Genomic DNA, 24,265 nt, shown 5'->3' with positions numbered 1-24,265 from the left:
ATGGATGTACATGTAAAGACACACACATTATGCACAATACACTGAACATACTGCAGACAGACAATGACCATGGAATGTAATGATCGTCTAAGATGGCAGGTGAAATGAAGATGACTTTTTCAGAGTGTTGTCATGAGTTTATCTTGGTACACCACACTTTGGACTCCTCCTAAATTCTTCTGGTTCTGTTCTTGGATATATTGTAAATTGTTGTCCTCTCCACTTGTGGGGGGTTTCCAATATGGCCTGTCATCATGATAGGGTGGCCTGTATCATTTGCACAGTTATGGTTAGTGAGAGATGGAATTAAACTTATGAGTGATACAGAGTAACATGAGTTCATCCAGTAACTGCTAAGCATGTGTAGGGAGTGACAGACAGCTATCAGTAAGGGAAGGAAATGGTGTTGGACCTATAGGACTGATGCAGAATCCCCTGAAGCAACTGGGAATCTTTTTGTTTATTTCCAAAGGCTCTGAATCAGAGCTCAGCAATTTAAAACCCCTCTCTTTTTGCTCCTGAATCCCAGAGGGATGATGGAAAGGGAGCAGGAGACTTTAGAAAAACTGAATACAATAAACAAGTAAAATAGAGCCTAACACGCAAAAAAGTTGAGTTCATGAAAAAATATCCCTAAGGTCTAAAAAAATTAAGACAGACAATCCTAAGAATGAAAATTGCTCTTCTGTAAATACTGCCATTCACTCAACACTGGTGCAGCTAATTACACTGAAGCAGCCTTTAAATTATATAGTCACATTCTGTTAAGTCGAACTTCTAGAGCCTACAGCTAGTACAGGTATTTTGCTATGACTATGCACTGAAACTTGCAAAAGTACTAAGAGGAAAAATAGTTTTTCCTCATTTGTTCATTATTTACTGGTACTTAGAGACATTAATTTCATTCAATTCTACAGCATACCCTAAAGTCATTTTGAAAAAAAAATTTTTTTTTTTTGAATAGTATCTAGGCAATCACAACATTTAAGATTCTCCTTTTACTGAACTGAAGTTGCACTTTCTTTTGGCACTATTTTTATATGCTGGAGGAAATAAAGCCAGGTTTATATTTTACCTTTTTTGGAGGAAATGTAAGTGAAGAATTCTAAAGTTATATAATGACAACTGTTAATTGGAATGAATTTTCTCACAAGATTATACTTCTATGTCAACTGCAAGCAAATAATTTCACTGAAAAGATTTTGCTGTGAAGACTGAGACACAATTCCACATTTTATTTCACAAATTATTTAACCAAAAAATAGACATAACATAGTATTGCACATTTAATACTTTCATTTCAACCCTTGACCCTTTCTAGATTTACAAGTCCAGCGGAAAGAATTACATACATTTGTGGTTTGATCTCAAGCTCATAGCTGGCTGTAGTAAGCATTCTCAAACCAAACTATCCAAGATGTTAACCATGTGCAACTCTTCTACTTTGATTCCCATTACAATAACTTGATACTTTAACTTTAACTACACATTTAAGTATCTCTACCTGACTGGGACAAAAATTCTGAGCACCTCTTCCACTGAGCTTGCGGGACTGAGGTTTTAAGTAGGTTTTTAGACTTAGAGGTTTAGCTATAAAAAAGCCATTGTTCATATTTCACTGACCTTAATATCTTCAGGGTGTGGGGATGGAGGGGGGGGAAGGTAAGTGGCAGAGGGCAGGCTTAGGGAGGAAAGGTATTCTACACACATTACAATACATGATTGTGCTTATTTCAACATCGCTCTGCTCCAAGGCAAGCTATTTAACTTTAAAATGTTACAGACTAGTATCACAAGCACAAAGCTTTAGAAAAATTTCAACAAAACCTCATATGGTTTGTAAAATCATTAACATTCACTTATCCAATTTAAATGGTCTTCTGTTTCTAGCATAATTTTAATATCTGCTTTACTGCTGTATGCTAGGAACTCCAAGACCACATGTCTTGGACCACATGTCAAGTATGTCTACTTCTCTGCCTAATAAGTATTTCCAATCATGTCTTTGCCTTTTTCCTGCACCTTCAGGGTCAAACTCAGATCAAATTCTTTTCTTCTTTTAGGCTCAGCCTCATCTCCAGAGCCCACCTACACTAAGAACAAAGTCTACTTGTCCTGATATAAAAATACAGAGATTAAAAGGTAAGAAAAATGGGAATAAAGATCAGGGTATCGGTATTTTTCAGTCAAGACAGTTATTATTTGCCTTAAAAACTGAGCAACCTGAAAAAGTTTCTTTTTTATTAGAATAAAAAAGCTGATTTTTATCACATGTGCACGCACAGACACAAACCCACCAGCAGGTGTGTGCCTCCATCTGTGCACTCCACCATGTTGTTTCTTAGACTGAATTTCTTCCAAAATTTATATTCACTTAATTTCTCTCAATGCTTGTTAAAAAAGGTACACAGAAAGATAGTATGATAGCACATACAGAATATTTTTGTAAATTAGTTCTCAAAAACTCAATGTTATGAATAATTTCACCAACACTATCTGCAAATCTTTTGATAAGCTGCTCTATGTACATATTCCACGTACATGTTATTCACACATTTTTCCACACTTATATAGAAGATGAGAACTAGTGCTACAAATCAGGAATCTGTTCACTGATAACTTAAATTTACCCTAAAAGGATATTCTTCTTTGTTTTAGGAGATTAAATATTGATCTAATTACAATTCATTTTATTGCAGACATTGAACATCTCTCCATCCAACATACTACCTACAGAAATACACTAAAGTTAATTTTAATTAAAAAATAAATTATTTGAATTAAAAATCAACCTGAAAAAATTTATCAAGGAGGCTAGAACTTTCCAAAGAAAAATCTAAACTGAAGTTATTTAATGGTGCCTCTACATCACACATTTCTAACTTGTTTGCTTTTCATGCACATAAAATCACCTGATACATCCAAAGTTTCACATCACTAGATTAAGGTAAAGAAAGAAGGAACCATTTTTTCCATGAAGTGAAGATTGCTTACCTTACATTTACAGGTGTATGTGGATGCCAGTGTGGCTGAGCAGGATGAATATTAGGATGATACTGTGGCTACAAGTGAAAATATTAAACCTTGTTAATGAAATCATATGAAAACTCCCCATTAACTTTTTATTTTTCTGGGGCCATGAGCAGCATGCTGCCTGTGAGCCCTGGACTCAGGAGCGCTGTCTCAGACTATCTCCTGTTCAGTTTAACATTTGCAGGAGATTGCTTGGTGATGAACTTGCTCATTAGGGCACAGTCATGGGTAAATTCAAAAAAAAAAAAATCCCTTTTCTTTTTGGGAGAAGGTCTGGCATATCTAATGCATTCCAGAAAAAGAGCATCAGAAGAACAGCAGCTTTAATCAAAGGTGGAGAGTGAGAAAGGTTATTATTATAATAACAGTCTTCAGAAGGTCACCCATCTATGGTGACAGCATTTCTCTCTCATATCCACAGGTCTTGATAGGAAACACTGAAACGAAATCCCTAGTGAAGCTTTTATTAAAACAAAACAAAACAAACAAAAAAATCCCACCACAACACACACAACACTTAGACTAAGTTCTCATGAATGCATGCAGTTTGGATGAAAGCACAGCTTGCTTTCTCAGTAGCACAGATCGCTAGTAGGACAGATGAAAACAGGGTAAGGTTTTCCCTGGAGTGTAAAGGAGGCTGTTAAGAAGGGGGCGGGGAGGAATCACATGTGACCAGCAATGATTTCCTTAAGTGTTGAGACAAGGAGATAATCACAAAAGTGAACTTGTTTGTCAAGGATCCTCCAATGTGAGATGCTGCTCTAGACAAAAGTGTCACAGAGCAGTGTCCTGGGGTCCATCAAATCCACAAACCCAAAGGGTTTAACCTGTGATTTCACAGAATAGGACGGAAAAGAGGGTGGCAAATGGAGTGTTCCCAGCTTGCAGTGCATCTCAGAACATGGGAGAAGCAACGGACTACAGTCCCTCCACTTTCCCCTGAATTCCTAATTTGGCGCTGCTTATTTCTGAGCCACCACAGAAATCTCACCCTAGAGTAAGAAAAGGGGAGCAGAACAGTTGTCTTGATTATAGACAGCAGCAATATTTACCATTAAAATAAGAAAACTAAGTAAATATTCTCCCCAACAATTGTTATGCTTACCTGGTAGTTATGGACTTCCGGAGTATTTTTAACACTGAGAGAAGAAAAGAAATAGCTTTTATGAAATCAACACTGAGAAACACCAAAGGCATGCATAAAAAATGCCATTTTGATTACTACTTAGAAGAAATAAAACCCTGATTCTATAACTATCCAAAGGAAAATCTGTTCCTGGCAGAATCCTGCCAAGTCTGCCTAAAATTGGACAGTTGCGTGAGTGAGGACACATTTCTGAAGAACTAAAGAAGCATTATTCTTATTCAGATTATCCTATTTCACTCAATTGCACAGCCAAAACAGTTTATCTGCACTACCAGAATATTCTTATAAAAACATCCATACCACAGTTTCATATAGCTCAGGGTTCTACTCTTCAAGGAAGTATTACACTGAAGTTCTGATCCAATTTCATATATTTAAGGGTATCAATAGTTTTTTCTAGATTCACACCACAGCAGTTACAGTGCAAAAAAGAGGGGAGCAAAACTCTGTTCTTCATTTTACACTTATGAAGCTAGATAAATTAGCATAATGGCAACAAGAGCAGAAAGGAAGTATGATTTGTTTTAGTCTGATCTCAAAACACAAAAAAGAATTAAAAAAATGGAAGCAAAGTCTCATAGGCAGTTCCCCAAGGAGAGTCTGGTACTGCATAACAACAGATCCCGAAGCAATTCACCCCACACCAGAGAATTTGTGTTGACAAATCCTGATGCAGAAACAGGGTCTTCAAAAATGTTTTTGCCTGACAACAGCACTTGAAAGGTAGAGAGAACTTGGACAGTTACTTACCACAGTTGTGCTGCTTTCACAGGATTGTTTGCTCAAAAACAAAAACAAAAAACCTTAATATGTGAAACAGTTCAGTCATTTTACAGCTATTGTGATTTGGAACGTTACACCACAGCTTAAGTATATCCTCATTCAGGCATATTTGAACAAATATGTCAGAACTGCAAGTTCAGCCCTATGCTTTCTAGCATTCCCATGGGAGATTATGAAGTATGAGGCAGCCATGAACCTCCCTCTGTTTCAGCAAGAGTGAAGGCCCACCTGGTGCCACCATCACAGATGGCAGATGAGCATTATTCCCAAAACAGCAGGAAGGAAGGGCTTTTGACAGAGTGAATTCTGTACAATTAGAGCACTACTTTCCTCAGCTTGCTGCAGCCACCATGCCAATAGTACTGCGTCCCTCAGAAATAACCCCTCAAAGCAATTTTGCGTCTTTCAGAAATCCGAGTGTTGTTGAAGTTGGTAGTGGCCTGTGTCTTATTACAGTGAACCATGACAGCAAAAAAGCCTACCAACTGGGAAGGGGGCAAGGCACTGAGCAATCTTCAGCAGCAAGAACATGCTGTTGAACTTTCTGGAGGGAGCTGAATTTTTAATGGACAATCAAGCATGAAAGAAGCCTTTAGATGGCTTTTATAATTCCCAGTATGAGAAGATCATAGGTAATATGACAATATTTGAACAAAGTGAACATCACTTGTCATAAGAGGAAGAGCTTAACCATTTGGGTATAACACAAGCTCTGCCTGGCTGCTATGCCAGAAGTAAACGGAGCATAGGCCACGCATTCTCTCTTCCCTTCCACCCCCCCCTCCCCCCACCTCACGGTTTTATGTCTTTGCACAGAAGCACAGAGACACAAGGTATACATGCAGGTCTGACAGATCCTGATATTTTAAAAATATAATTAAAATAGTCTATTCTTCTACATATGAAATCTTTCACACCTACCATATAACTGACTCTTACGTATCACATAACAGTACCTCTTAAATTTAATAAATTTGCTTTTCTGCAATAAACAGACAAATACTATATGAAGGGGGGGGCTTACAACCACCCGAAAGCATGCATACTTGCTTCCCTTTTTCTTGCATTCTACATGAGAAGGAGATAAAAGTGCCCCCACAGTACTACCACAAAGAACTTTTCATGGAACTGAGGTTTATGTTCTTGGAATGCATAGGAATGCAAGGACGTCCCAAGGGAATTCCAGCTCACCCTGCTCCACACATGAGCCACACCTCCTGCCTCAAATAATTGAGAATTCAGAGGGGTGTCTTGGAAAGCTCCTTCCTAGGTTTTGCTACAAGGAATAAAAATCTCAGCTTAAGTTATGAAGTAAGAGTGATAAAACCACAAAGGGAAATCAATCCCTTGTCATTCCATTCAAATTCAGCATACTTCAACATCCAGAGAGAGCTGGTTAAGTTCAGAGCTGGGACAATATGCCATCAGAGTCAGCAAAGTAGCAACAACTGAATAATGAAACTGCTCAATAACCCTAAAACTGTCTGGCCAGATTGGCAAGCTGGTGAGACTTTCGAATGCTGCTCCACCCTAGATAACAAATACACTTTTTCCAAGAACATGTTATACATTTTCCTCCTTGAATTTGATACAACTTTTCTTCCCTCCTCAATTGAGCAACAAAAGGAACCAGAGGAACCTGCATCTTCAAACATGGGGGCCAGAATAAGTATGGTCAGAGTTTAAAAACAGTAGATATGAACAACAGACTTGGATGGAAAAAAAACATCAGCTCTGATTTTTTAGGTGGTCTGACATATTGCATTTTTCCTATACTGTGGTACAGATTTTATGGTTGTAACATGATATTTATACAAGTTAACAGGACAGCCACATGACCAGTACAGTGATCATATGTACAAACACTTACTTTTAAAAGTTGAATGCCTTCGAGAAGGATATCGCTTGCTGGGCCTTCTTTCAAATGTGCTAGTTCTGCGTAATCTTGTCCCATGTGTTGCTTGATACTCTGTCCGCCCACTTAAAATACAAAAATGAAACAAGTTAACCACTGCCTTTTGCTGGTTGCTCTGCCTGCTGGTTTGTATAAACATGGGTATCTTGTTTTTACTTCACCAAATACCTGAATCTGAAGCGTGATCCTAGCCTTATGAAGTCGGATCTACTAGATTTACTGTTTGCTGGGGCTCGCAGTCTGAAGAAAGCATGGTGTTCCACTGCGCACTTCCACAAATGTTTGCAAGTTTTGGCACTGTCTAACCGGAAAACAAATGTGTGCTCTTGCTCTCTGCCCTAAATGAAGAAACAAAAGCTTTGCAAGTTGGCATGCATGGTATTAGTTACTGCCCACAGTAAGGAAAGAACAGCCTGGTCCAACAGCATGCTGAGTTCCCTTTGTATCCTCATCAGTCCAATTACACTCCACACTTTGTTGGATCAGGTCCAAGTAAGGGAAGAAAGTTACCTGTTCGTCATCTTCTACAACAACAAGTGTCAGTTTGCTCTTTTTAAAGTCCATTTTCGTGATTTTAGGCCTAAACATAGAGGAAGCAAATGGAAAATTAATGGAAACCCAGCATTTTGTAATCCAGAACCCCCCTCCCCCCAAAAAATATATGAGAGATTTCCAATCCCAGAATACTTCAAGGATTGTAATAAAAAAACAATTTCCTGGCACTGTGTCTGTTTTTCAACAAATATTTCACATTTGAGACTGGCACTTCTAACCAGGCCAATTCACCTTCAAATCTATTTTAACCTTGTATATTCAATCTACATTACAAGATATAGTCAAGAATCCATTTAAAGAGGGTAGATTTCAGCATTTCAACAAAAGGGATTATAAAACCAGAGTAGATTACCAAAAGAATAAACCTATTTTGTTTGTTCCTTCAAAGATCAATATGCCTGTTGGTGTCAGTCCAAGAGCATATTCACAACCATCTCTTCCCTACAAGCAAGCACAGAACCAATAATGAATATGCAATTAGTGTTGTAAAATTTATTACAGTAGTACATCAAAATCCATATGTTTTAAATTATAAAGTTTGTGGTTTTTTAACATTACAGAGCAGAAGAATATACATCAGTGTTAGGCATAACTGGCAGGGTTTTGGTAGCAGAAGGCTGCCGGAGTGCACTGTGTGGGAAGAGGCTGTGGGAAGAGGCCCTGGGCTGGTCACAGCCCTTTCAGCCGGCTCCAGAACAGATGGAAATAGCCCCCCATGCCAAGACATATTTAAGAAACAACAGCAGCTGAGGGGCAGGAGAGAAAAGGAAAAATGTGAGGAGACATGGGAGGAGGCACATGGAAGGGAACATTGCTGGGGACATGACTGGAGAAGCACTTTTGGAAGGAGGTGCTCTGTGCAAGAACAGGGATAGCCCCAACGGGACTGCAGCCTGTTGGTGACCCCCATCAGAGCAGGGACACCCCAAAGGGACTGCGGCCCACGGTGACCCACACTGGAACAGAAGAGCAGTGAGAAGCCAAGAGCAGTGGAGGAAAAGACAGTAGGTCTTAGAACAGTAGGAAAAGACATGAGGAGTGACAGCAAGAAGCCACTACATGATGACCCCAACGCCCTGTGCCACCCATCACCGCACTGAAGGGATTGGGAGGGACTGCGTGTGAAGTGCAGCGAAAACAGGGGGAGTTCAGCCTAGGAAGGGGGAGGAGAGATGTTGGACTGAAGTTGAGCCAGGGAAGGAAGAGGAAAGGTGTTTCCCTAAGTGTTTGTTTAATTGTCTCTCCTTTCCCCTCAATACCCAAATCAGTAATTAAAAGTTTAGGTTAAATTGGCAATAAATTAAATTAAGTGCCATTCCCTGAGTCAAGACTATTTTCTGATCCCACATTAATAAAACAAAGTATAACACAGATCTTACCTTAACTACGTGCATATCTACACCATACATTTCTAGCCATTTAGCTTTGTTCAAGTAGCACAGTTCAGCTTGTGCTGGGCTCTTCCCCCTATAACATAACATTTATTTTAGTTTACAGCACAAAACTTTTGACAGTTTTAAAATTCCTTCCCATAACGCTTTTCTTCAGGCCCTCAACCTTAATAAGAATGAAACTGCTGAAAGAAATTTCAGGTTTAATTTCGGTTTTTACCCTCTTTCCTCCCAGTGAAAATAAATTAAGGGGGCAAAAACTGAAAAAGATCTGAAATTGCCAATGAGGATGAGTGACAGTTAAGATGAGATCACTGAACAAAACAACACAAACAAGAAAGGATCTGTATGCTTAGACTGTTATGAAATCACCTAACCACAGAAAAGGAAGCCCCTACCCCTATCCCCAACCTTCCCCAGATTAAGGCTTGCCATTTCTTAGAGGGGGATTTTCAAGGACTGCCTAGAAAACTTCTCAACTCACAAACATAAAAGCTATTTTATGTTTGCTGAGGGGGTTCTTGTGGACATATCTGACTTTGGAAAAGAAGAAAACATCCTGTTGCTAACAACATCACCCCCATACAGGTACCGTACCTGCACTCTTTCCATTTCTGAAAAATGTCAAATTCCATTGCTTCTGTCTGGTTTGGCGCAAACCTGAATTCAGACACTAGTTCTGGTGTGTGCTCAGGGTGTTCACACTCTCCCAGCTCAGCTGTATCAATTAAAGAGTTAAAACCATAAAGATCATGGGATTACCACAAACATTTAATTCCATAACCTCCACAAGACAATGATAGTAACTTTCTAAAGTATGTTCTAGAAGAACACATTTTTGCTACTGTTGCAAGTTAAAAAAAAAAAAAAAAGTGCCAAACACCAAAACATCTTACAGTAGAAATTAGATGAAATCATTTGCAGGAATACTTTAAGGTCATAGTACAGAATTCTAACAGTTAAGAACTGCAGCTGTTTCTCTGCATTTTATAGGATTTAAAGGAAATAAAGTTCCTACTAAAAACAAAATTCAATGCATTATTTGTTCAGAAGAGGTTACTTTGAAGCTTCCTCTCATTGCACTGAGGTTGCACTTCTCATTCCAAAAGCATTTCCCATTCTGCTGCTTGCTTTGTTACATTACTGCGCATGTCAAAACACAAAGATATTAGCTAGCGTCAAGGAACCAGTGATAGGGTGTTTTTTGTTGTTGTTTTTTAACAGCATTGTAATACTCAGATGAAGCAATTTTTAAGAAAAGAAATGCTGAAGCACAAACATAAATTAGATGGCATTTTCTGCTGATTTACTTAGGGCCTGGAACCAGTTTTTTTAGGAGCAGAACACTTGCAAATTCTTCTGAGCTCAGTGGGAGATGTTCAGCATCTCACTGATGTAGGTCTTCAATTGTCTTGTGCCTGCTAAGTCTCTTGCTTTGCTCCTGGAACATCTCAGCTATCCAAAGAGGCTGCAATGTCACAGCTTCAGGACTGTGAGACAGACCACCAGTGGCAAACAGACTGTTCAGCAATACCACATATACACCTGACATACACCTCAATTCCAAACTTCTGCTTTGTAAGCCAGTGTTTCTTAACCTGTGTGAAGAAAAGGGTAGGGGGAAACTAAACTTTCCAAAGAAAATGGTTTTATTGCTTCAGGTCAGCTTTACACGTAACAGTTGCAAAAAATTTATAATGAAAATTCCTTTCAAGAAAACACAAATCAGTAATTCACACTCAGTGCTCAAAAATACCTAGTAGGATAGATGGAAACCCAGGAAGTTTCATTCATAATGTAATCTGTTGACCAATAAACCTATTAGGTGTTTTTGAGCACTGGACCTTAATACAAACATTTACCATTCCACTGGATATTGCACAAAATGATTTCACTGATCTTCATTTGAAGCTACTGCCTCGCACACATTTTTTTCTTCAACAGTATTCTTTCATTGTGAGTTACAGTATTCTTATCTAAATGTATTTTTCTTAAACAGATGCATCTCAGCTGTGCTGCTCTTTCATGTAAGTTGGAAGACTATTTAACACAGATGTTGCTAAGAATTACTGGCAAACCAATCTCCAGTACATGAGAGGGAAGCTACAGCAAACACATTAGCCAGAATAACCCAAGCAGAAAAAGTAAGAATCTGAAGTTTGATGTGTTGACAACCATCCAGGAAAAACACAGGAGATTTCTCTACTCAGAGAGGAGAGATAATGAAAGAGAACAGAGAATGAAAGCTGGCTATGCTATAAAGAAGATGGGTAAAGATGAGAGCTACTGTTCCAAAGAATCATGAGCACGGAGGACAAAAGTACATAGAAGAGGTAAGGCAAAAAGTATTAGTTACAAGAAAAATATCACCCTTGTTTCTCAATACCTGCACTGACTGTTTATTCACTTTCAGGCAATAAACTATGTGACTATTTTGATCTGTAAAGCTCTAAGAAATGGGTCTTGGAAGTAAGAGCTAGCAATATTCACACCAGCTTCCTCCAAAGGGTAGAAGGGTAAAAAAAGAGGAGGGAACTGCAGGGTCAGTAGGAACATGCTCTCACTAGTGTCTTAGTCACTAGTATTCCTGGTGGAATAAAGATCCTCAAATGGCTCAGCAGGACGGATGCTCTTCACACCAGGGCACAGCAGGGTGCCATCTCTTCCCTCGGAATTTTATCATGGAATATCATGCTTTAGTATGTCTCCCTCCCCCTTTTTTTAAAGGTGACATAAACTGTTAATATTAATCATCTGTGTTCTTAAATAAATAATGGCATAAACTGAGGGACATTTTTAAAAAGGAATAGTTTACTAAAAAGCTTTTAAAAAGTACAAAAATATGTTTATCTGTAAATATACTGCTGATTCCTTAGTGCAAATTTTTTTTCCCCTTTTGTGTTATCATATCAAGAGGTCTTATGAAAAAAACTGAAAACTGGAAATCTGAGAGGAAGTTTCCCCTCAGTTTTAATTAATAGTTCCAAAAGTATACCTGGTTAAAAACAAAAGCAAAAACCATACGAGACTAATGAGTTAGTTAAAAACTTGTTATAACAGTGATGATACAAGTTTCTTTGATTATAGCCTTTATGTAGACTAACCCCTAAGTGAAGCATGTGATTATGTATCCCATACTGCAAACTGATGTTTTCTACAGAAGTTCCTTTATAGGACTGGCAACAACACAACAATTTCTGTCGTTTCAAAGATAATCCATACAAAATGCCAGCCTATGGAGCTGTTAGAAACAATGAAAGAAATAATGTAACAGAACAACTTCCTTTACAAACAAAACATAATAAAGCTTAAAGTTGTACCATAAAGAAAAAAGGTCCTTCTTTCAGAGGATTTCAAGTACCAATTCCTAAACAGCCTTTTAGCTTCTTCGCTTTAGAAATGCAAAATTAAGATGAAAGATTAGATTTTAAATGGCAAATGTAACTACGGAGGAGGGAGTAATCATTTTACATTTCTTTAAACACTTCTGCTTAATTAAAAGCTTCCAATATCAATACAAATGTAACGTTATACAAAAAATTCCTATTACAGCATATGCAAGCAGAGATAATATATTACAGTGCCAATAGATTAAATTATTTTGGAGAGACTTACTGCTATTGCTATGCAAAACTGAAAAAAGGTGAAAAATATAAGAATTCTACCACAATTTAAATATAGCTTTGAAAAATATTAGTTTGGATAGCTAACTAGAGACATTTTATAAATACCTATGTTCTGCAGATGGATAGCTATTGTATTACATTTACATAGTAATTACAGGTATTAATTACTACCCGAAATGTTGTGGCATCAACCTATTATTCTTTGCTTGGTTCTCCTTGCCTAGACCAGGGATGAGGTTACTGGTGTTTTTATCTGTGAAAATGGAAGCAATGAATCAAAGTAAACACAGGATCCAGATCCTGTCCATCTCAAAAATACAAAAGGAGTTTGCCTACAGCAAGCAGCTCCCTGCACACCTAACAACCCAAGTTGTGCCAGAGAGATGCAAATGGAAATTAAAAAAAAATTACACACTTAAGATTTCCTCCTGCTGCTGTTTTGAACTGAATTCCCCATTTTTACTGTCAAGTTCATCTGGAATCACTGAGTTATCTTTATTGTTGTACTAAATTAGGAGACTCTGCCTAAGCACTCCATGTGCCACTGCCAACCACAAAGTGGAATAGGACCCATCTTTTTCATGTCAATTGATTTTGCTGCTGATATGCCTGGAATGACCTAGATTATGGCACATTCTTCTGGAAAAAATGAGCTTGACCTGAGCTTCATTCATTACATACTTCCCCACTCCATCTGCAACATAAACCTCCTGAAACGGAGTGAGTTTTTGTATTAATGTGTCACGGCAATAAAACCCTACTTTTTTCTACAATAAACTAATGAAACCTCGTATCCTAATACTATTTTTTTTTCTTTTTTTAAAAAATCTTGCTACCCTTGCTCCTGACACAGAAACAATTCTAGTTCTTCCCTTTCCATATAATTCTCTCCTCTGCAGTAGCTGCAGTTCCCTCCCTCAGGCCCTGCAACCATCTCCTTCCTTCTCACACACTGCACATGATTTCTCTCCCAAGAATTCCCGGGCAAGAGACAGCCCATTCCAGGCTACACCTGCAGGGACCAGGCTGCCACCATGTGTGTGCACGCATGGGCCAGCTGGCTCATCAACCTGAATGCGCAACACAGCTTCTGCAACTCAGTGTCTCAGTGACCTCAGTTTCTCCCCCCGTGGGGCACTCTTTGGGTGCTTTTTCCTCTATTCAGCCCCCAGTTTCCATGAACCCCTGGTATATTTTGGCTTTAGAGACTTCTATGTCTCATCAAATTTGCCGACAGTGGCTAACATAAGTTTTGAAGTTATGAATGCAGAGCAGGCAGGAAAGCAATCTCCCTCAACTATTTCTCCTTAGGGAAAGGAATACCACTTATATATGATCAATACGAAATCATTAGTAACAACATTTGAAAAGAAAATAGCAGGCAAGTTTTTAAAATAAATTAAGGCAAATCACTTTTAAAAAATTACATACCTTGAAGACACAGAGCTGCTAGTTCAACAGCAGTTTCATACGGGCATTTCAGTCTTAAAAGGAAAGAAACAAGCTATAAAAATTATGTCATTCTTTTCTCAGTGAGTTCTTCCTGCCTTACAGCTAAAAAGTAGTCTGACACTAGAAATGGAAACATTAACCTCCACTAGAAACGGAAACATTACCTTCCACAAGGTCACTCATACCACAAGCTATTAATGATATGAATTATCTAAAATTAATTTTTACAGGCATATACTTATTTCCTAATTTGATACATTCTCAATATCACTGAACACGTGATATGCTCCACCATAAGGCAAGCTTAAACTAATGCAGACAACATTAAGTGGGAATAAGAAATTGATTTTGCTCCAATAATATATTTTAGAACTCACATATTTTTTTTCTTTGCAATTAAAATATATATAGAGAGATAGATAGATATAGGAAGGTGTGAACTTATTGGCCAGGGTGAGACTATAAACACACAAAATATTTTTTTGCAGAGTTGACTCGTACAAAAAAGTGCTACCACTTTATAATCTTTTCCTCCTCTATTTTATCTATCATATTGAAAAATCTGGCAAGTTCATTTTACATTTCAATAGCCATAAAAAAATCAAGACATTCTTTGCTCTATTTATGTAGTAGTCTAACTATCCTCATCTATCTTCACATTGTTTCAACCAACAGTAATCTTCGGGTTCAGGTCAAAACCTTCTAAGGCCCTCACAGAAGCAGTTATACACAATATTTACAGTACCATAAACTGTTATTAATCAAGTTCTTTTTATATGCCACATAATGAAATAGGTCATTTTCAAGAAGGCCATACTTTTGCATAGGAATTCTCTCAACAAAAAGAGATGTTAGGTACTTCCCATAAAATATATAAACAATATATGAAGTTTCCTATCTCCTTTCCCAGATAGAACAAAACATCCAGTATCAAAACAACCACTGTTCTAAAAAATAAGTTCCAGTCTTTGCCGGTTCTCTTTAAATGGCCTTATTTTGCTCCTTTGTTTTTTACTTCAATAACTGCAAGCTTAAATATCAACAATTACGGCATTTGAATATGATCAGGATGGTGGGGTCAACTTTGGCTCTTTTTGAACCACTGTTTGTGTAAAGCTATTCTATTTTCTGTCTTTAATGCTAGCTAGCTCACTAGTAATTATATCTTTAAATATGTAACCAGGCACTAACAATAATAGATTATTAAAATGATAAGGTAGAACACCTGGCACAATATCATGGGTATGGACACATTCTTATCCCTGGTCACTCCATTAAAGTTCTTTTTCCATTCTATTTTTTAAGAATACAGTCATGATGCACATAAAGCCATATACTTCTGCACTGTAAAGAAAAAAATGCATCTGGAATTGTAAACCAGGTTTATCATCTATATGTGAATACCAGAAAGGATCAAAAAGAAAGCATAGTTAAAGTAACGTTTTAAATCACAGAGATTATCTATTGTATATACTTTAAAGTACAGAGGCAAGAGCAAAGAGGTACTTACTTCCCTGATAGAATGTCTTGCCGGAGCTGTAACACAAACAGGTACCTGACAAATGAAAATGCAAAAGGTCAAAAGTATTTATAATGTCATCTTTCCAGCCCCAAAGGAAAAGCACAGCAATCCGTAAGTAGTCACAACATTTCCATAAACTTGCTCATAAACAAAAGTGATCTTTGGAATCACTCAGATATGCCCTGCAACCTTCAAAGTTCCCATAGCTTTCACTAAAATCAGGAAGAAGAGACCATTCTTCGCCTAGTGGCTGTGCTCCGTACACTGTCCAAAGCATTGCTATTTAGGTAGCAATGAAACAACGTGCTGCACTCGGAACACATACCTCAGCATCCTAAGTTAATGATACTCCAATGCTTTCCTGCATTGGGTCTTACTCGAACTAGGGGATCTAGAGAGAAAACACAGGCAAAGGCATGAAGAATCTGGGGCTACCTTCTCAAATGGAAATACAGAACACGGATAAAGTTCAAGCTGGGCAAAAGCAAAAGCTCTGACTGAATTTTCATTTAACATCACAGAAAAGTTTTGAGTAAGAGAAACCTGAACTCCATGGATTCCACAGGCAGAAAGCAACCCATACGTTTATTTAGAAGGCCAAGCAGATTTTTACAGCCTAGTATTTTAAGTTCTTGTTAATCTTCAGCTCTGTGCATTCTTGTGTATCACAGTCCCTCAGAGTTGGGGCTTGAGGCACACAAGTGCCCCGGGCCATGCAAGAACACTGTACAGGACAGGATGGCACAAGCAGGCTTTGTGCTGCTCTGCTCCAAACTGAGAGGTGAGGCTTCCAATGGGCAAATTAAAACAACACAGGACGAAGCACTGAGGGTCAGAGTTAAATGCAAACATACACCTATCTTTACAAAGGATGCTAGACAGATGGACACAGGAAATATTTTGCATCACAGAGGACATGGTGTGAACACAGTGAAGATCAGTTCAAATCTGCTCTGGTTGGCAGGGCTTACTCTTGCTCCTGTTCCTCTATGCAGACTGACTGATGCAGATTTGCATCTCAAGTTTTGGTATCCCAAATAAGCAAAATACCTTAAAAAAAGTCTCCACAAAAAAAGTCTCCACAACATACCTATGCATACACTTTCCTCTGTTGTTTTTCTAACTAAATTAACTAATTAGGCCCCATAAGAGTGCCAAATGTCTTCCAAAATGCACTGAATTTTAACTGTGTTTTTAAGTTAGAAAAGGACAGAGTGGAAGAGGAGTTCCAACACTCTCCCATTACTGTGTTAATTATGAGAACGTGATATTTACAGCCGCAATAGGAACTGGAGTTTACTTACAACAAACACCTCCGTGCAGGAAATCTCTAACCACCCAGATCATTTTATCATTACTAATAATGATCTTTTTTCTTCCTCCTCTTACTCCCATTCAATTTCCACTTTCAATAATTCTGAAAATATAGTTATTGATCTTTACTTTTTATTTAAATTGTTACATGGAAAATATAGTCCAGCCAGCATAAAGATTCTTAAAAAAAGAAAAAACATTCAAAATTACTTTCCTCCAATGTAAAAGAAAAATACAATTATTTGTTCACGGTAAAATCAATTTCCAACTTGTTTTCATTTTCCTTCCCCACTTTCACAGTGGTTTTCTGTCAATCTTATAAGTAAAAAAATATTACTCAGAGTACTGAAAATGTAGCTGATAAAAATGCTTTTCTAATTAAAATAGTCTTCTGAAATACCATTTTTCAGCACCAGAGGTTAATACTTATATAGGAAATGCCTTACTAGATCCACCTCAGTGATCATCTAGTTCAGAAACACACATCCCACAGTGACTATAATCACATGCTTCAGAGAATTAAGCAAGAAATCTTGTGGTAGACAGTAATGGAGTAATTTGACTGCAGGGGAAATTTAATACTTGTCAGACATGCGCCCTGATATATGAAGGCTTATATCAATTTTCAAAAAATATCTATTATTCCTATCAATTTAACTGCATTTTCTCATTATAGAAGCCCACTGATTATCTTGTTTTTTAAATCCTCTAAGATCTTAATGCTCAATTACATAAATAGCAGGGAGTTCCATAGGTTAATTATGCAATATACAGGAATATGCTCTTTTATTGGATTATCACTGCTGCACCTAATTGATAATGAACATTAAGGTCTCCATGGCAGTTTCATAAGCAGGTCATGACAACTAGCTCTTTGATCTTCTTGTCTCAGCAGTGAAAAAAAAATACATGATCAACACAGCAGATAGGAAAGAAGACAGTAAACACAGAGGCTCGCAGGCTCTAAGTTTCACATAAACATCACATACACACAAACTAAAACAATCAACAACCTTTAAATGCCTTAGTCTGTTTGGGAGTACAGCGATTAATGCCAAGCATATTAAAAGATGTAGAAAATACCAGAATGGGAGAAACAGAACAACAAAAAAAGACAAAATAACATAATGGTAGATGATTACTACAGAAAGAAGACAGAAACAGGGCAGATACAAGAAGTAAGCAAAACCTTTTCCTCCAGCTTCTCCTTTCCTAACTCTCAGAATATCCTACAGATCACACCAGGGTTCCATAAAACCAGCAAAGTATAGTGTTCACAGCCCAGAAAACAGCCCATCAGATTCAAACCAAAGATCCCTTCGTGTTCTAAGTCATCCTTATACAATACAGTCCTTACAACTTCTGCAGCATAGGGAACTCGTAGGAAAGGGGAAGAGATTAAACAAACCAACCAACTCAAACCATCTCTTCTTCCCATAATTCTATCACTTCTGCATCTTTATTAGTTCAGCTCCAAGGCTCAGAGCAAGGTGGGACAAGGCAGAGAACTGGAGTTTTAGCAGTACCTGATGGAAAATCTCCGCACAGGTCTGGCAGGTGCTGCTGCTGAAAAGGGCAGCTGTCTCCCAGCAGCAGCTCTCCCCACCCAGTACTGCCTTTCTTTGCTAACTTCAAAGTACTAGAACACAACATTTTCTATAGATTAACACACTTTGAGAGGCTCATGGATGATATTTGGCAGCACAGAAGAAAGGTGATGTCTCTCTGATAGTAGGAAAACAGCTAAGAAGTCAGGCAAAATGATCACTCTTACTAACAAAACTCAAATCATGGGCTTACACCTCCCATATGCCTTAGACGCCTTAAATACCCTTCTTTCAGTTGCTTATTTAACAATGCATATTTCCTACCTTGTAAACTCCTCATGAAGGTTGTTCGGTTCTGATGAATAGTACTTAATTCGAAAGTGCAACGTGTAGGGAGGTCCAACTGTATATGCAGAGATTTTAAATGGGGAAAAAAAGGTTTACACTAGTTTGGTTCTGCTAAAGCAGAACAACAAGCCACCACCCCACCACCCAAGAAACACAAAATGAAGCCTATTTTTAAATTCTTCAAAGAAACATATATTTCATGTGGTTAAACTTAAAAACGCATGCAGTGGAAAAAATTCAGATGACTAGCATACTTTACGATACTCTAATCATTACATTAATCAAGCAATAATTCCAGCATGCTACCAGGTATGTCACCTGTTGCTGGGGAGAGGGAGACATTTTCAGTCACCAGGTACAAATACAAACAAATCCAGATGATCAGCTTTTGCTAGATTGATTTATGTGGAGAAGAACAGGTAAGAGAAATAATGTGAAGAGCTCTGGAGGGACTCTGAAAGGTACCCAAAACACAGTAAGCTAACAAATTCCATGAAGTGGAGTTGCAAGAATTATTGTTTTCTAATGCAAGAAGCCAAACACCAGGTCTGAATTTCTATCTAATGTAGATAATAGAATGTTACCCAGTTATCATGAGACTGTGACCCATACATTCTCAGTTGCCTAAGCCTCACCTTCCAAGCTGACAGCCTGTTGGTATGTTGAGTGTTAGAAAAATGATTATTTTTCATCTTTTTAAGGTTTTCTATAAAAACCCACCACCACAGTATTTGTGTACCTATTAACAATCCTTTTTACTAGAAGACTTGCAGCAAAACTCCACTGATTAAAGCTCTGGTACTGTTTTCAAGGATATCCCTAAGAAGATAGGTTATAGTATTCTAGGCTGACAGTTGCACACCACCAGTAAAGGTCGGCATCAGCAAGATAAGGACTTACTTGCCCACTGCTGGAAAACCAGAGCAGTGAGCAACACCCATCATGAAAGAGGCACTGTTTTGAAAGCACCCCCTGAATGCAAGGTAAAGAAATGTTTTCTGCTGCAAGACAGACCTTTACAATACTCATCAAGTTCCTTCCCTCTTCAGCATTCCTCAGTCCAGGGCTCGGCCAATTTGTTTTTAATACAGGCCTTTCACAGATTAAACACAGAGAAAATAGTACAACTAAACTGGCTGAAGGAGTTATGGAATCTTTCATATTCCACATTTTAATTCAGATCAAGAAAAGGACAAAGCTATCACCCAATATGCACCTGCAAATCACTTAGCCACTTAGGGCAAAGCAGACTCTGATGTGCTGAAAACGTGAGAGAAAGCCAACCACCAACAACTTACCAGTAGCAGGTATCTTTACCACCTATTCTAGCAGACCAACACCCACATAGTGAGGGGTGAAAGCTAACTGTCTTAAAAGCCTTAGAAAAAGAGCACCACTGTTCACAAAGATCTTCTCAATATTCTGATACTTCTCAGAAAGAGGCAAAATACCACTGAAGAAATCGAGTACCCATCCCAAGTCCTGCAAGCAGGTTAACAACTTCCTCGCAAAGCACTGTATTTTATTTTAATCACATAACACTAGTATTATCAGTTGGCCTATGACAGTTGCCAACAGTCTTAACAAAACATGTCAGTGCTGACTCCGTACTGTATCCAAGCCTGCAACCAGATTATCAGAGAACCAGGAGCAAATTACCTGCCTTAGCCAATTCCCACAAACAAGTTGGCATGCTAACCCAACCCCTCCACCCAAAACTCCCTTTCATAAAACAGCAGCTACTTCCACTAGTTTTATTTATAATATATAAAAAAGGAGGGTAAGGGGGAGCGTTACAGAATAAAATTGTTTCCTAGTTGACCTTTGAAGGAAAACAAAACAAAACAAAAACAAAATCTGTTATGGATCAGAAACAGTGACAGAAACCAAGATCTGTGTCCAGGCAACCTGATTTCACAGATCAGACTGAAATTACCTGGCAACCTACTCCATCTCAGTCAAACAGGATATGTTTAATGAGAAGTACTGAAGACTGGTCTATTACTCATAAATGCTCTTGTATTTAGACAAAAAAAATACAATCAACCAGCTAGCCATTAAATTAAATCCATTTTCTAAAAAATATTCATTCTATTAAAGGCAATATTTAGACATTCACAATCATGTTCAAATACTCTAAGTTCAAATTCTTAAGGAAGTAATAAACAGGCAGATACAGAGTACTTACTTTTTATTTGCTTCTTAATGAGTTTAGAATGGTCCAACCAGTGCTAAAAAAAGAAAACTCATGTTTAAAAACAGTTCAAATTCAAGATTTTGTTGACAAACTAATTAGAGTAAAATTTAACAGAAAAATGTCTCTTAGAAGGAGATATTGCTCTACTTATTTGCTATACTTTTATATATTTGAGAAAGTGTTTATTCACACATTTACCAACTTTCTGGCACCCTTTTTCAAGGGGGAAAACTTGACTTTTAAGTGCATCAGTTCTTCCATGGAAGCTTCATTCCTTCAGAGAGGAAAACTCAAGTCCAAACAAGCTGGCCTATGGTGGGCAAGGAAAATAAGTTTTTGTCCTCAAGTTCAGCTGTTGCCCAAATGCCCCTGAGGACAGCAGGTCAACCCCCTTGATTTCATTCATTCAGCTCCCCTATTTGATGGAGAGCCTCCAGATCCTGTGCTCTTCTGCCTTCCACTGCTCCATAGCCAAGTTGTTCATGATAAGGATGAAGACTTAGCCCTCACTGAAAGCATGGAGGGAAGACATGAATACCTCCCCTTCCTTTTTTTTCTAAACCAACAGCAGAAGCTTTTGAATAGGTGCAGCTGTAGTGACAAAAAAGCATGCTTCCCAGCAAAGTTGATGCACTCTTTCATCAGTATAAATGGGGTCTACAGCAGAGTAGCGATAAACACTGTGGTGTAATTTTAGCTTAAATCTTTGACAGACTCTGTGCAATGCCCCACTGTGAGGCTACAGTATGAAGCAACCCAACATAAATGCTCCTATCACACAAGGTAATAAAGAGTACTTGGACTTCCTTGAAATAAATGCTATTCTCTCTATATATATGTATTTATTTAAAAACAGTAAAGGAGGTACTGTGGAACAAAGTCTTAGGGGAAAAAACATTTCCTTTCTCCCTATCGAAGCATTTACACTTTCAGAAAAAGGTGAATTACTGAATAACTACTTAGTATTCCACTAATACTGCCTTACTATGGCTAAAGGCATATGAAAAATTATTTGCTGGACAGCAACGTCAGTATCTATTTATTATGTCTTAAGCAAAGGCAAAAATTTATTTATCACAGGTACAAGGGTATAGCTCAAAAGTTTGCCAATGCATGACCCGTAAGGTAAATACATGTCATATGAAAAGGAGAGAAAGAAAGAGAAATGGAACAATTATTCTGAAGGTGCTTTTATTTGCATGAGATTTGCCTGACTCCCTCTGGTGAAGCTGTCAAGTAATCCAACCTTACAGATTTGAGAAATCACTATCAGAGTGGAAGCAAAATGTTATAGCAGCTCATGCAAATACACTCCTTAGAGTTGCAAATAATTATCTCTACTTAGGTCTTATATGAAGAATTACACCAGAAACCAGAGCAGTACACAGTAGCTTCGTGAAATTTCGTATCTCTGAAAAGGAAAGACCATCAACACTGAAACTTTGCCTTTTTAATTGAAATTATACAAGTCACTTACTTTCACACCTCCAGAGCAGATTAAATTTTTATGCTTCAAATACCTAGCAGCAAAAACCTTCTCTCTCTGCTATTCATCTTGGCTAAAGATAAACCACCACTCACAAATTCAATATAAGCTGATCCCATAAAAAGAAAAGTTGAGCTTAATGTTAAATAAAGCCAAACATGAAAAAAAAAAAAAGAAAAAAACCCACAATGTTACAGGCAAGAAACCTTCAACCTTTTTTCAGCTGTAGCTCATGTTATGACTATATTCAGAAACCAGCACCAGACAGTCTGAATTATAATAGTTTCTAATGAAATAACAGCTAATATTATATTCCCAAGCTTGGAATGTGGTATCCCAGGTAAATCAAAACTCACATAGCAGCAAGTTTCCAATCAATTAAGTGATTGCAAGTGTAAATACTTATTTTTAAACCTTCTTTAAAGTATTAAGACTCTAGGAACTAACTACTAACACAGACCATTAAAAGAGACTATAGTCTAGATGGGAAACCATTTCAGTGGCTCATTCACTATATGCATTCAAACAGTCAGAGAGGCAGACTGCCCCAGGAGATAAAATACAGCAAGCATTAAATTTATCTTATTTCAGAAGCAAGACTTAACTGCCATTTTCCCTACATCTCACATTGCGCATCATAGCTATGCATGAGGGGGACCACCAGAGAGCCCACAAAATAAAAATACTAAAGTAGAACATGGACTGGCAACATTGTAGGCCCCAAGTTCCCAAGCCTGGTAATTTTCATGAAGATTTGTGAACTAAAAGTCAGCAACTTCTGTGAAAATTAGGCTGAATTTCAACATTCCTTCGTCTTAGACAGTGTCTGAGGGTTCTTTCAAACCAGCAATTGTGCCAACTTTCCAAATGCCTCTCTGTTCAAGTAATTCTGTCATCCTATTCCTCCCTTAGAGCTAAAATTTTCTAGATGGTAGTTATAAGCAGTAACACAATACATCTGTTGAGAAAATCTAGTCTTCTCCCGTGGTGCAACAAATGCTGTAAGTGCCAGCTTTTAAGTCTTGAGTACCTCAAGGGTGTAGAAAGTGATCTCAAAAACACTTCTGAATGAACCACAAGAAAGTCTCCAAAAATTGAGTTGAAGATTTCATAGCATCCTAGCTAAAGCCAAAAAGGTTTGGGCTTGGTTACATACCGCTTGCTGACTCCAAAACGGGAAAGGGGTGAATTCAGAAGTCTCACTAGGAAACTGAATAAAACCAGAGGGGGATTTTATCCTCTCAGCACCTCCTACTGTAGCTCTGCCTGTCTTGTGCTCGGACTGAACAACTGCACTTTGTTCCAGGATCCAAACTCAAAGAGACATAACTCTGGATCTCACTGTGTGGGAATGAGGCTGACCACAGTCATTTCAATTATACAATGCTACATTCCCCTAGTCCAGTCTGGACTCAAAAGTATCAGCGCAGAATAAGGAGGAGGAAAGGAAGTGATTGCTTTGAGACTGTGTTATGAAAGGAAGATAGCATCTACGCTACTTTTCCACAGTAAGGGAGAAGGAAAAAACCCTCAGTCAACTTTCAGGTAATCAAGATTCTATGATTACTTTGATCCTCTATGTCAGGCAAGCTAGAAATTCAACTGCTGGATTAGCTCCCATTTACTCCTATTTAATCGCAGTATAATTTCTTTGTCTTGCCAAATGAACAGTGCTTTCTATGATGTTGAACTGAAATAGAACAATAGCTCTTCAGGACTCACATGTTTAGGCTTTAAGAAATGATTAGAAATTTCTGCCAGACAGACACAGAAATGGTAAATATATACCAACCGATTTCAACTGAAAGAAAAAATTTTTTTTAAGATTCATTAAAATTCTGGAAGTGAAGATTTAACTCAGTACATTTACCTGTTGATCACCCGCTTTACCTATCTGAACAGAAAAAAAGAAATACTTCAATGCTTTACAAGTGATAGCAGCCAGT

The 24,265-nt window shown here is 37.9% G+C and overlaps 1 protein-coding gene across 1 annotated transcript in view; it reads right to left on the bottom strand.

The window, feature by feature from the left end:
- EPB41L4B (erythrocyte membrane protein band 4.1 like 4B) overlaps nt 1-24,265 on the bottom strand; it is a 180,192-nt gene that overhangs the window by 83,818 nt on the left and 72,109 nt on the right. Inside the window, exons 3-15 of the mRNA XM_067291164.1 lie at nt 20,825-20,867; nt 18,613-18,691; nt 15,416-15,460; nt 13,885-13,937; nt 9,425-9,545; nt 8,816-8,903; nt 7,789-7,877; nt 7,392-7,461; nt 7,050-7,219; nt 6,837-6,946; nt 4,934-4,964; nt 4,142-4,175; nt 2,995-3,062 (exon numbers count right to left, since the gene is read on the bottom strand). Coding sequence (XP_067147265.1) covers nt 2,995-3,062; nt 4,142-4,175; nt 4,934-4,964; nt 6,837-6,946; nt 7,050-7,219; nt 7,392-7,461; nt 7,789-7,877; nt 8,816-8,903; nt 9,425-9,545; nt 13,885-13,937; nt 15,416-15,460; nt 18,613-18,691; nt 20,825-20,867 — 1,001 coding nt within the window. The remainder of the gene's footprint in view (nt 1-2,994; nt 3,063-4,141; nt 4,176-4,933; nt 4,965-6,836; nt 6,947-7,049; nt 7,220-7,391; nt 7,462-7,788; nt 7,878-8,815; nt 8,904-9,424; nt 9,546-13,884; nt 13,938-15,415; nt 15,461-18,612; nt 18,692-20,824; nt 20,868-24,265) is intronic.

This window comes from Apteryx mantelli, chromosome 2, assembly GCF_036417845.1.
Source record: "Apteryx mantelli isolate bAptMan1 chromosome 2, bAptMan1.hap1, whole genome shotgun sequence".
Taxonomy (NCBI): domain Eukaryota; kingdom Metazoa; phylum Chordata; class Aves; order Apterygiformes; family Apterygidae; genus Apteryx; species Apteryx mantelli.
The sequence above is the reverse complement of the archived record's forward strand: the minus strand, read 5'-3'. Positions and strand labels throughout refer to the sequence as shown.